This window comes from Lissotriton vulgaris, chromosome 7, assembly GCF_964263255.1.
Source record: "Lissotriton vulgaris chromosome 7, aLisVul1.2, whole genome shotgun sequence".
Lineage (NCBI taxonomy): Eukaryota > Metazoa > Chordata > Amphibia > Caudata > Salamandridae > Lissotriton > Lissotriton vulgaris.
Window position 1 is genome coordinate 78,791,316 of NC_141695.1, and position 13,743 is coordinate 78,805,058.

A 13,743-nucleotide genomic window follows, 5' to 3' on the forward strand; every position below is an offset into this window, starting at 1 on the left:
CAAGTTGCCTCTGTAGCGGGTTGTGGCCTAACAAGATGACCGAGTAGGACGTGCCATGCAGGGCTCTGCTTACAGCGGCATAAATCCAATAGTATCCTGCTGTGCCAGTGAAGGTACCGACCTTACCACGTCATCCATATCATCTGGTGTGTCCACTGTGAGGGCTAGATGCCATGGGGAACAACATGGCCGCTGGGAGACACAAGGAACAAAGTGCGGCCTGGAGACGGAGCCATCGTCTTTCATAGTGAGAAGGGCGCTGTGAAATACAGCGGGGATCTGGAATGCGTTGTCTCCCTGTCCAGCCCCCGGAGGCACGGAGGCTCGGAATAGAAGCAGGAAGCTGTCTCCGAACTGACTCGGGGTCTGGCATTGTCCTGAAGGTCGGGTGTGTGTATTAGTCGATTACCCGATAGTGAAGCTGGCAGAATGAGGGGCACTCCATGGAGAGCATTTCCAGGGACAGACTCATAGCAGATGAGAGGTGACCAGGCCTCCAGTGATGGAGTGGGGGTGCTAACCCTTGAGGAATAGTAAGGAGTGGCTGACTAAACTACCAGGAGTACATGCCTGTGTCCTACATCCTATGAGCAGGTACATGAGAGGTGACGTGCGCTGGGTGCCTGCTCTATCCGAGGGCTGTAGGTTTGGATGATGCTGTTCCAAGTCATTACTGGCTGAGGGAGTGAGCAGTCTGTGATGGACTCTGGTACCAGGGAGGCTCATCGGAGGAACTGTGCAACAGAGGAATGGCCGGATTGTCCTTGGTGTGGTGGTCGATGGTGTTGACTATGGCGAAAGGTTCCCCTAGATTGACATTACACAAGACCTGAGACCCGGGAGATGGAAGGGTCGCCCCACCGCGGTAAGGAGATGTAAGAGGAGTGGAAGCAGAGGAGCGCCTGCACTGGTTGGAGCTGAGGAGGAGAATTATCAGTGGCCAGCATGGGGAAAGAGATGGGTGATAACGTGCAGTCAAATAAAATTCTGAACTATGTACAACCCCTGCCCTAGGGGCTACAACAGAGGGAGATGCGTAATGAGGAGGATGATGAAATAGCACCAGGGGAAGATGCACAAGAACCATTTCTGTAAGATATATGAGCGGCGGTAAAGATGAAAAGAAACAAGATGATGACCTGAATCGATGCAGTGGTGATCGATGTGAGCCTTCTATGGTGTGACCTGCATACATTATCAGCCAGGGTCACGTCTGTGGAGCAGAATGTGGACACACGTCAATCGGAGGTAAAGGCTCTACGGACTACAGTCATGGACTTCCAGAAGAAAGCCTTTACACTGGATGAGCGCACCGAGGAGCAAGATGGGTGCTCCTGTAAGAATAACCTGCGGTTCGTGGGGTTTCCTGTGAAGGTGGAGGGGATCTCAGTGGAGCTATTCTTGGAGGACTGGATAACGAAGATCCTGGCTCCTAGTAAGCTGTCCACATTTTTTAACATCAAAAGATCCCACTCGGCATTGGACCCTCTGCCAAGACCAGGGGTGCCGTCATTGACCGTTATAGCCTGTTTCTTTAATTACCGGGATATGCTCCTACAGGTTACCAGCACCATGTTAAAACTACACTTTGAGGGACATCATATTGCTATCTTCCCCGACTATACCCAGAGGGCGCAGGACCAACGTCACACATTTGTGGCAGTAAAAAAGTGCATGAGAGAAGCAGAGATACAGTACAGGGTTCTGTATCCTGCTAAGCTCCGGGTGGAACATAAGGGCAAGGCTCTGTTTTTCAGATCGGCGGAGGTGGCCTCTGACTGTATGGACAACACAAGAGAGCGGGAGCTGCGGAGAAGGATGCAGGCACAGTCAGCACAACACACAATGTTGCTGGACCGGAATGGAGGACGAAGCTGATTTACTGAAGGACTGGGACTTAGAAACATGAAGGACTCTGGGAGGTTTCAGGTGTGTGATGATGACACCCTGCTGGTGGTGGAGGGATCTCCAGACTCTGAGCTAACCTCATCGGCGATCATTCAGAACACAAATGTGTAGTGAATATTGTAGAGGAGTGAGGACAATGGACCATAATGTTTTGATACCAATTGTTCAGAGGTGCACGCTGTAAGTTGAAGGGTGAAGATGTATTGTATATGTACCCCAAGGGGAGTGGACACGCCCCTCACCAGCGGCTGGATTCTATTCTGGGAGCTAGAGGCCCATTCCTCGCACCCGATTCAGGTGCCTGCCTCTTGCGTGGCTTTGATGATCAACAAGAGTCAGGGTGCACCCCTACAGTGAGCGCTCTGGGTTTCAGGGGGGAGGGTGTTGTAAGAAATCCTAATGTTTGCTTGGGGGGGTATAGGGTGTGGGATAGTATGGCACACACGGTATGTTGGTGGTGGGATTTGCTTGTCGCACTACCCAGGGGGTGGGGGATCCGGATGTTTGCTCCGTTTCAGTTTTTGTTTTTGTTTATGGTTGTTGGGGACAAGGCTGAGATTCATTTCTGGGTCAAAACTCAATTTGGAATGCTCAGGTCAATGTTGTCTTGGCAGGATGGGAAAAGAAATGGACTCAACACAAAATTGCACAACTGTGGTCATAATCATATGTATACAATGAATGTGCTAGGTTACCTCTCTCATGACCAATGTGAAGCTACAAAACTAACTGGGGGAGACATCCCTTAAGGATAAGACCCCTCACTCACCCGAGGGTGACATGCTTCATCATATGGCACATCTCTGAGCTTTAAACTCCGGAGTAGTAGCTCCCAGTGTTGACTAGGATTTCAACACTGGTAAGGGGGACCCTAATCAAGCCTAATCATGTGGTGTCCATGTATGCGGACAATACCCTGGTGTATGTCAGGGACCTGGGTGCAGCAAAACCAGTCCTGGAGGGGTTTGGGAGCGTGTCGGCCTACAAATCAACCAGGGGAAGTCAAAGTTGGTCCCGTTAGTACCATTGGCATTGGCTGAAATGCCAGAAACCGGTCCCCGGTAGCTTGTGTCCTTCCCAGTATAAGAATTGGCTTGGTAGTTTGGTCTGCCCTGTTCCCATGATGCACTGGGCCAGGGTCAGACTAATTTGCATATAGCCAGGTTCTGAGCTGGGATGGTGCAGTGAGCTAAAAAACGGTGATGGATCAAGCCCTGATCTTTGGACTGGGTAAGAGTGGTCTGCTTAATTCAGACACTCTGTTCATCACCACCCCCTTTTCTGAATCGAATTTGCTATCTAGACAGAGAATGATTTGAAATCATATTTGGCTCATTTCAAGAAATATTTTAAAATGAAAAATACTAGCAATAAATTTCCTATGGTCAAATGATAATAATATGCCACTGCACAGGTTCGATATTAACTTGTAACTCCACATGCACAGTTATCCTAACACTGACAGTAGCTCATTCTGCTCATTTTATCTAAAGTATTGAATGATCACAGGTCTTCTTTCTTACAGTAATGATTTTTATTAATTTGCTATAGTTCTTGTTTAAAACATCACAACCTATTCCACCATACACAGCGGTATGCCAAATGCCCCAACTCAAATTTGGCTAGCCCCTTCATGTATATATGAGTTGTAGAGGCTATTTTATATTACAATCATTCTCTCTGAATAGGGTTTCAATGATTTTACTTTGAGATTATCTTCTTGAGGTATATAACAAAGCCTTCCAGTCTCGGGCGCTTTTTCCTTCCATGAGTGAGGCGGTAGTGGTGATGCTTCCTAAGGCGAGCAGAGACAACCAACTTCCAGGGTCACGTAGGCCCATGTCCCTGCTGAATAGTGACATGAAATTTCTTATGTCCGCATACCTGCAACCATGCCTGCAGCGGCTTGATCACTCAGATCAGGCGGGTTTCATCCCTAAACAGAGTACGGGTATTACTCTTAGACATCTGTCTCATGTCTGGCATTTGTCGGTGCTCAAACGTGAGGAGTGCGCGATAGCACTCCTTGACATCGAACAAGCTTTCAACTCTGTAGGGTGGACATATCTGTAGGAGGTTCTGCTGGCAATGGGAGTGGGAGAGCAGTTTCTGCAATGGGTGCAGTTTCTGTACTCAGCACCGTGTGCGAGGATTAGAGTGGTGTGGCTAGTAGACAGGGGCACCAGGCAGGGGTGCACACTATCGTCAATGGAGCCCCTAGTAGTAGATATCGGGGCAAGGATAGCACTATTTGGGATCATGGTCCAACGAGCCTAATCATGTGGTGTCCATGTATGCAGACAATACCCTGGTGTATGTCAGGGACCTGGGTGCAGCAAAACCAGTCCTGGAGGGGTTTGGGAGCGTATCGGCCTACAAATCTACCAGGGGAAGTCAAAGTTGGTCCCGTTATTACCATTGGCCCTCTGCCATGGGTAGGGTCATCAACCTGTTACTTGGGGGCCAGACTTGCAGACACCACTGATCAATATTTGGTGCCTAATATTGGTAGGGTAGTGGAGGATGTGAGAGGCTCTGTACGCTTCTTGCGGGAGTTACCATTATCTCTTATGGGAAGCATTGCTTTGATAAAGATGGTGGTCCTGCCGTTGTGTTTGTATGCGATGCAACACTCCTTTTATCGGATTCCCTGCACCTTTTTAACTGAATTGGGCAAACTTATGGTTGACCTATTATGGGAGCCCAAACACAAACAAGTGAGCCTGACTACTTTTCAATGAACATGGACAGCTGGAGGGTTACAGGTCCCACGTTTAGGATATTACTACATTGCTAGACAACTACAACACGCAGTGCACTAGTTAGATGAGGACAGCAATTGGTAAAAGACCCTGCTGGCGGGGACTCTCGAAGGAAGAGAGCTGCCCGAATTTCTTATGATGGGGACAAGAGTACCTCTGGCATGCCCATATATAGTGCGTCATGTGGCAGAAATGTGTGAAGTGGTGGTCCGAAAAGTACTGAAGAGGGCTCCGTATGTGCCGGACATGCCCTTGTGGGTGGTCCATTCTTTCTGTCAGATTGCTGCATCAATGTCAGTGGGGAGGTGGTGCCAGGGGAGCTGCCAGTCCATGGGAGATGTATACGATAATGCAAAAAAACTCACACGCACACAGGCGTGGGAGATGTTTCAGCTGGAGTCCGGTCAATTTCTTCAGTATGAAAAAATTGCACAGGTGTCAAGGGACTTTTGGCCCACATTCCCGGAAAAAACGTCTGTTTCCCAGACACTACATATGTTGAAGGTGATGGCTAAAGGTCGCTGGTTGATCTCTGATTTATATAGGGCGATCAAGGATGACTGAGTGAATGGTGAATTACCAATTCAAGCGAAATGGGAGGCATTGATGGGGGGTCAAGATCCATGAAGTGGTCAAGCAAACAAGTGCTAATATGTGGTTTAGTTTAATACAATTTAATTATGTCCATCAAACATAATCGACACCAAAACTGCTTAGCAGGATCTACCCAGAGCGGTCAGGGCACTGCCCTGAATGAATGAATTCAGATTTCTAAAGCGCGGGTAGCTGCCCTGAGGCCCTAGGTGTGGAGAGGCGGAGGTGGCGTTCATACACATGGCATGGTCATGCCCTGATCTCCAGGAGTTTTGGGCGACAGTTCTGGAGGCATTGAGGTTTGCAACAGGGTGGGTGATAGCAGGAGAGATCCTGGTGGGACTGTTGTCTCAACCTGAAAATAAAAAGCTCCATCTGAAGCTAGTCCTTTTGGGGCTGGTACTCGCAAAGCGGTGGATAGCCATATCATGGTGACTTTTTAGGACATAATATCCCCATTTCTTTTGAATCTTTCCAAGAAAAATACTCCATTCCCACATATGATTTCCTCAAATATTTTCAAATATTGCTGAGCATTCGTAATGCTATACCAATAATAACAGTATTAGATAACTTGCCACTTCTCGAATCTATAGGTAAAAAACTACAAGAATAGGGGCTCTGTATCAGATGCTGATGCATAAAACCCCTGATGATCTAGAGCGAACTGAACAATCTTGGGCTGTAAAACTAGCAAACCCCAATGTGGATATTGATCTCTCAATTGCTCTATCCGCAAAATATTTCATAGCTTCTAACTTAAAAGCACAATATTATAGGGTTATATATAATTTATACTACACACCGGCAAAATTATTCACTTGGGGCCTTACGGCCGATGATAACTGCCCAAGATGTAAACAACCACTGGCTAACCTTTTACATATGTTTTCAGAATGCTCGGAACTCACAAGGTTAAAAACCATGATACTGGAGTTTTGGGCCCAGATCTTTGGACATCAGATAAGAGATTCATTAACTCTATATATATATTAGGTCATGATGACTCTCTGGGTCACAATAACGAGGAACAAGCGCTAGTGTTTCTGGGATATGCTGTTTTTCGTATCATTCTCGCAGCTCGATGGAAAGATTCGGAACCCCCAACTTTTCGTATGTGGCTAAGTCGATTCCTTTCAATTTATAAACAAGAAATTGCAATATATGCTTCTAGAGGTAGAAAAGCAAGAGCAATCGGAGCACAGATTTGGGACCCCATAGCTAGATGGTACACCAATGAGAGGGGCTAGTCAGATTATATCAGCGATTAACTAATTTGATATGCTTTTCTGTTTACCTTGCTCTTCCCTCTCGCATATAGTTATTTTGCCAGTGATATTTTAAATGTTTCTTACTTTATTTGCATTATTCAAGTTATGACATGAATTAATACCTTCTTTTTTATTTCTGTTTATTTTCATGAACTTGTATTTCCGTATGAATTTGCCAATAAAAATATTTATAAAAAAAAAAGAGGTTAGCAACAGGGTGGGTGATAGCAGGATAGATCCTGGTGAGACTGATGTCTCAACCTGAAAATAAAAAGCTCCATCTGAAGCTAGTCCTTTTGGGTCTGGTACTCGCAAAGCGGTGGATAGCCATATCATGGATGGGTCGATGTCCACCCAGCTTGTCACAATTTTTAAGGGATGTGCAGGAATGGGTGATGGCTGAGATGGTCCCAATGCAGCAGATCAGACGCGATGAGAAACTAGAAGACGATGTACAGGCGTGGAGAGAAATGGTGGTGGAGTTGTTAGCCGGGGGAACGGACGGAGCAGACAGAGATGTAGTAGGGGGGAGTATACACTCAGGACATGAGGCAGAAGAGATGTGAGTGGCAGGGTAGCACAGTACTTTTGGAGGGGGTAAGACGGAGAAGAGATGCTCGGTTCATTAGGGTACATCAACAGGGAGGTCACACCAGACATGCATGGAGGTAGGGGGGGAGTTGTGTTTGGGAAGGGGTGGTGGGAGAGAGTTAGGTTGGCTGATCCATAGGACAGAAGCCTGAGGGGCATGCACCATAGAAGAGAGCTGCAAGAGTCTTCAGTCACAAGTCATCACATATAAGATACGGGGGGCAGATGTCTGACCTCGGATGAACCTTGATGCTGCTGTATTTGGGATGCGGATGAACAATTGGCATTGTATGCACATTGATATGGTACATGTCACTATTTATGGTGTTTGTCTGTACAAACGATCAATAAAGATATATTAAAAAAAGTTTAATCTGTAGCATATCTTACTAAACTCTACTAAGGTGAACCCCAGTTTTCAAGTTTCTGTAAACAGTACAATGGTATTGGTGCCATCCCAGCACTCCTGGGTGATGAAACTGAGTTTGCTATCTAGACAGAGATTGATTTGAAATCATATATGGCTCATTTCAAGAAATATTTTAAAATGACAAATACTAGCAATAAATTTCCTATGGTCAAATGATAATAATATGCCACTGCACAGGTTCGATATTAACTTGTAACTCCACATGCACAGTTATCCTAACACTGACCATTGTGTGGACAGTATAATAGCTCATTCTGCTCATTTTATTTAAAGTATTGAATGATCACAGGTCTTCTTTCTTACACTTAAGATTTTTATTAATTTGCTATAGTTCTTGTTTAAAACATCACAACGTCTTCCACCATACACAGCGGTATGCCAAATGCCCCAAATCAAATTTGGCTAGCCCCTTCATGTATATATGAGTAGTAGAGGCCATTTTATATTACAATCATTCTCTCTGAATAAGGTTTCAATGATTTTCCTTTGTGGACCCTGAGTTGCATATTGAATTGATCAGATTAAGGTAAAACACTTGTTCAATCAGAGGTTTTTCGAAATTTCTGTTACTTGTCATTCCTAACTTACATTGTTTTCTTCATGGAGCTATGCAGCACCTTACCTTTTTTTTTAATAAACATTTCCGGCATTTTGCTATTGTTGTCCAATACATATCCGAAAAAATGATAGGATGAAGGATTAGTTCCCTTCAATTTGAAAACTGAATAGTAATTTTGGAAGTAACTTTGAATTACAAAAGGGTGCAAATTCATCTATAGTGTCAATTAATAATGTCACATAAACAGAAACAGCATAATGAGCCAGATGATGTCCAGTGTCCCATTAGTAATTCATTATCTAAGAAATTGATTTAAGAACAGACTCAAGTAAGAAATCATGCTGTGTTGGTCTCTAAAAGGTACAAGAAAGTTCCTTAACAGCCAATAAAATATCAGACAACTTGTCCAAATATTCTGTTTTTTTTAGTAATAATATTTGGGTTGTAGTGTCCTATAGTTTTGGAACATGCTGAATGAATCTGAGGCAAAAGGGTACCTCGAGTGTTTGCACCTGATGGAAGTGGTATATAAACTCTAGACTTTTCAATGCTTTATGTTGTCCCTCTGACTTGCAAAAATGTATTTCTTGCTTGAGGAAGCATGACGACTGTTTTGAGCTTTGACTGTCTTGAACTTATGTTTTGTTTTGGCTGTAGAGAGTTTTAGCTATCTTTCTTTCTGGATGAAGATAAGATTAAAACGTTCAGTCTTGTCACTCAAAGATTTTTATTAAGTGAGAACGATCTTAACAGCCTTTCTTTTGTCCAAGGGATGGAAAACAGATCGGATTTATTGGCCGTGACATGGCCTATGATTTCAGCCTGCAGGAGACAAGATACCTGCCAAATATCACAACCATCAAAATAGTAAGGACACCTAAAATATATGGACATTCATCTATAATGAATGACTGTTGATATATAGAGTGCTACTATATATGAGACAAGCTCCATTGAATAATTTGTTGATACTTCTATTTTTGTTCACTATGTACCATACATCTTTTCCATGTTTTAAGCCAGAATTTGAATTATTATTACATAGGACGAATTGTGCAATATGATTTCAATATAAAAAAAAACACTCCTCTCTGTGGCTATGGTATTTTATGAAGAATGAGTCTACTAAAAACTTCTTTAAGTTAATTGTTTTCAATGCTCAATAGAATAAGCAATGTTTGTGTATTTATAGACTGGTTTATATGCTAATTTACTATCTTATGACTCACCTTTATTTTCTGAACTGATTAACGTTGAACAAATAAGCACCAATAATAACCCCAAGAGTGACCTCTAGCCAAAGTGACCCATCCTGCAAGTTATTATAAATAGTATGTTCTACTAGGGGTCTATTTATTATAATGTATGCATAATCTATATTATCTTCACATGATGAAACATTGATGGACAATGTCCAATAGGCTAGACCTGAATTATTTTCAAACAATTCCATTGCAGAAAAACATATTACACATATTGTTATTTTAGTAAATTGATCAATAGGGTAATAGTAAATATCAAAACCCTGGGAGCTTCATTGCATAGCACAATATTTGTAAGTTTACAATATTACTGTGGATTGGAGCTTCTGGGGCAGTGTTTCTTACCTGGCGGGACTGCGAGGACCAGCAGCCTTTGCCACCTGGCGCTCTGTGCCTCTTCCCGCCCTCCCACGCCGGACTTCAAAACAGCGGCTCGCGGCCCCGCTCCGCGGGAGCCGCTGGTGGTGTTACTGTGGATTGGAGCTTCTGGGGCAGTGTTTCTTACCTGGCGGGACAGTGAAGACCAGCAGCCTTTGCCACCTGACGTTGTGTGCCTCATCCCGCCCTCCCACGCCGGACTTCAAAACAGTGGCTCGCGGCCCCCGCTCCACGGGAGCCGCTCGTAGTGGTACTGTGGATTGGAGCTTCTGGGGCAGTGTTTCTTACCTGGCGGGACTGTGAGAACCAGCAGCCTTTGACGCCTGACGCTGTGTGCCTCTTCCCACCCTCCCATGCCGGAATTTAAAACAGCGGCTCGCGGCCCCCGCTCCGCGGGAGCCTCTCGTGGTGGTACTGTGGATTGGAGCTTCTGGGGCAGTGTTTCGTACCTGACGGGACTGCAAGGATCAGCAGCCTTTGCTGCCTGACGCTGTGTGCCTCTTCCCGGCTTCCCACGCCGGATTTAAAAACAGCGGCTTGCATCCCCCGCTCCGCGGGTGCCGCTTATTGTGGTACTGTAGATTGGAGCTTCTGGGGCAGTGTTTCTCACCTGAACGGGACAGCGAGGACCAGCAGCCTTTGCCACCTGACGCTGTGTTACTCTTCCCGCCTGCCACACGCCATATATCTTAGACCACGCATCCGGCTTCCCGGTATGCACGCAGATGCACACCGGGTGAAGCCCGGGCCAAGGGCGGGCCCGTTTAAGCCCATTGTAGCCCAGAGGAGACCGGACCGGCCACCTCTCTTTCATCCGGTGTAACACTCATTCTAACTGTCCAGAAGACCTGTAAGTACCTATTTGGCCAAAGGGCAGCAATACTAACATGGTCGCGAGCGAAAGCAGTAGCAAAATTGTCATTTCGAGTGGGAATCTAACAGGAAAACTTGATAATTTTATAATCAGAGCCAACTCTGTCATTGACCAGGGGGTAATTTTAATGGAGTGCCAAGTTTCCCAAGATCTAGCCAATTCTAAAACTTCTTCTATGGGCCATTTTGCAAATGCTTGTACACCAGAACCTATCTGGCAAGCAAACACTAATGATGTCCCTCTGATTGTTCATAGTCCACCTATCTCTCAGGACCAGGGCGATATCTCTTTATCAGAGCAGCCCCATCTATCAGAAGCAATAGAGACTACCATTGCGTCAACTATGGCTAGCTCTCCTGAGAGTCCCAATACTCGGCAGTTACGAGAGAGACGTGAGGGGGCAATGCCCAAAAGGAAACGGGGTGCAGCTATTGGTGCTGGAGGTAGAAAACCCAAACTTGCCAAAGGTAACGGCAATAGTGACATAACATCTAAGCAAAAGGGGTCAGAAGCCCCCAACTTTATGGACACTTATGCCCCACCAACACTGTCGGCAACTCGTGTCGGAGCATCTTGCCAGGGCCCGATCATTTCCAGTGGCGAACTAGTGGCAGTGGAGGATCATCTTCTTGCAAAATTGGGTGTCCTATTAGGTTCTTTCCTCCAACCACTTAAAGTGAGACTTACACGAAGGAAAATATGTCAAATGTGGGCATTGCACAATCGAATGTTGCACAGGGGGGATTGTTGTAGACAAATCAACCCCCCCTAGCAGCACCCCCTACTCCTAAAGTACCTACTGTAAATCAGTCTGCACTGGTGGCCACACGCACTAATGCTCTGAGGGAGGGTACCTTAGTACAGTCTAAAGAGGGTGGCCAGGCTCTCCCTGCTAGGGATTCGCCCAGGGAATGTTGAGTCGATCTGCCCCCTGAATCAAGCCCTTATTTGGTAGTCCTGTCCGGGGTCCCCGAAATATCTAATCTGAGTCTGGAATCATTTATGTCCCTAAAAAATAAAGTATCAGACTGGCTCAATAAAAATCGACCACTTCCCCCCATATCACAAGTGAAAAACTGATGGTGCGCAGGCTGTCATGGGTGGGGCACAGGCCAAAAACTATAATTGGTGATTGCGTGCTGGTAAATTTCAAGGACCCACGGACTGTGGAGCATATTTGTAATTGGAGACACCACAGTCCAGGGGCTAATATTCAACCACTTCCACTGTCATATTTTTATCCCCCAACCTATTTGCAAGATTCTGAAGCTGAATGGACTCTAGTAGAGGATCGAGGTATGGGTAGGATTGAGAGGGGTTTGCATGTGCAACCACACACACCAATCTAAATACTTACCCAAAATAGGTATAGTAGCCTGGAAATGGTCGATTGACTTATGCACACCCAGGTGGAAACTTATGCTACCACCCAAAGAAAGAGCAAGGCTGGTTCTGGGAGAGCGGTTGAGCTAATCAGTAGTATTTTAGCTAGTGATAATTCTGCTCCCCGACAGGGGATTACCATAGGCAGCGGAGTTGACCCACTGTTCGTGGAGGTTGATGCTTTAAACTCACAACTGCCTCCCGATTTTAATGGAAACATGCAGGTTCTGCATATGAACCTAGTTCCCACCCTAGTCGCTGTTTTTAATCCACAGGTGTCCAAACGGAGAAAAAGGGCCCCTCCATCCTCATGGTTTAATGCCCCATGTCGAACGGCTAAGTCAGAGCTGGTCCAGGCCCTAAAGCTTCGCAGCAATAAACCTCTTATTCGTGCTAAGAAATTGCACTATGAAAAAGCAATGAAATACACCAAGCAAGAGTGGGATCTTGATAAGTGGACTAACTTATCCTGTGCCCTAGACCAAAGCGATGCTTGCAGATTTTGGTCTATAATCAGCACAAGTTGCGGAGAACCATAATCTGCCATTGAACCAAACATCGGGGCAAATGTCTGGGAAGTCCACTTCAAGGCCCTATACTCAGGAGATCTAGGTATGGAAATGACGCAGATACTTCCAGCTCTAAACGACCGGCATGACGACCTAGAATTTTACCTTCGAGGAAGTATGCCATGAAATAGCCAAACTCGCAGCGGGAAAAGCCCCGGGTCTTGATTAAGCATGGGCGGGAAATCCGTTCCGTTCGCGGATTTTGCAGACTTTCGGTAAATTCGCAATCCGCGAGATTCGCGAATTTCCCGCAAAATCCGCAAACGAAAATTCGCGAATGGAACGGATTGGGTCAAAAGTTCAAGCTGACTTTTGCAACTCTTTTAGAATGGCGCCAGCTAGCTGCCAGAGCCATTCTAAAATAGTTACAAAAGTCAGCTTCAACAGGAAGCTCTAATAGATAAAGTAAAGCAGGTGCTGCTCAAATTCAGTTACACAATCATTAATCACTCCAAACTTGGGGTGATTAATGATTGTGCAACTTAATTTGACCTTCAACTGGAGCACCTGCTTTACGTTATCTATTAGTGCTTCCTGTTGAAGCTATTTCTAGCTATTTTAGAATGGCGCTGGCAGCTTGCCGGCACCATTCTAAGTGGGGCTGAGGGCAGAAGGGCACAAAAGTGGGACAGAGGGCAGAAGGGGACAAACAATGAGTGGGGCAGAAGGCAGAAGGGCACAGAAACAAGTGGTACAGAAAGCAGAAGGGCATTAAAAACAAGAGGGTGGCAGTGATTAAGCAGGCAAAAAACAAACCCCGCGAAATTGCAAAGCACCTCGTGAACACCCGCGAACACGCAAAAATAAAAAAAAACACAAATTTGTGCGAATTCCTGAATTTTGCGGATGGTCAATTCGCAAATCCGCAAATTCGCGAATTGCCAATTCGCACAATTTGCCCATGCTTAGTCTTGATAAATTGCCGGGAGACCTCTTTAAACATCAACCCGGGATCTGGGGCCCGTACCGTTGTATTGTCTTCAATGCAGATCTGAGGGGCATGGAGGTTACCTGTACTTGGCTGGGAGAAGAGATAGTGCCTATTTTTAAGAACGGCTCTCCTCATTCCTTTTGAATGTTCCCATTGTTGCCAAAACATGAGCACAGAAGCAGAAGTTAAAAATGCGATTGACAAATAACATATAATCTACCTATATGGGGA

General features: G+C 45.4%; 1 protein-coding gene across 1 annotated transcript in view; it reads left to right on the top strand.

The window, feature by feature from the left end:
• Nucleotides 1-13,743, top strand: part of LOC147700820 (putative DBH-like monooxygenase protein 2) — a 125,393-nt gene that overhangs the window by 84,471 nt on the left and 27,179 nt on the right. The window contains exon 9 of the mRNA XM_086929741.1: nt 8,886-8,982. Within this exon, the coding sequence (XP_086785867.1) occupies nt 8,886-8,982 (97 nt within the window). The remainder of the gene's footprint in view (nt 1-8,885; nt 8,983-13,743) is intronic.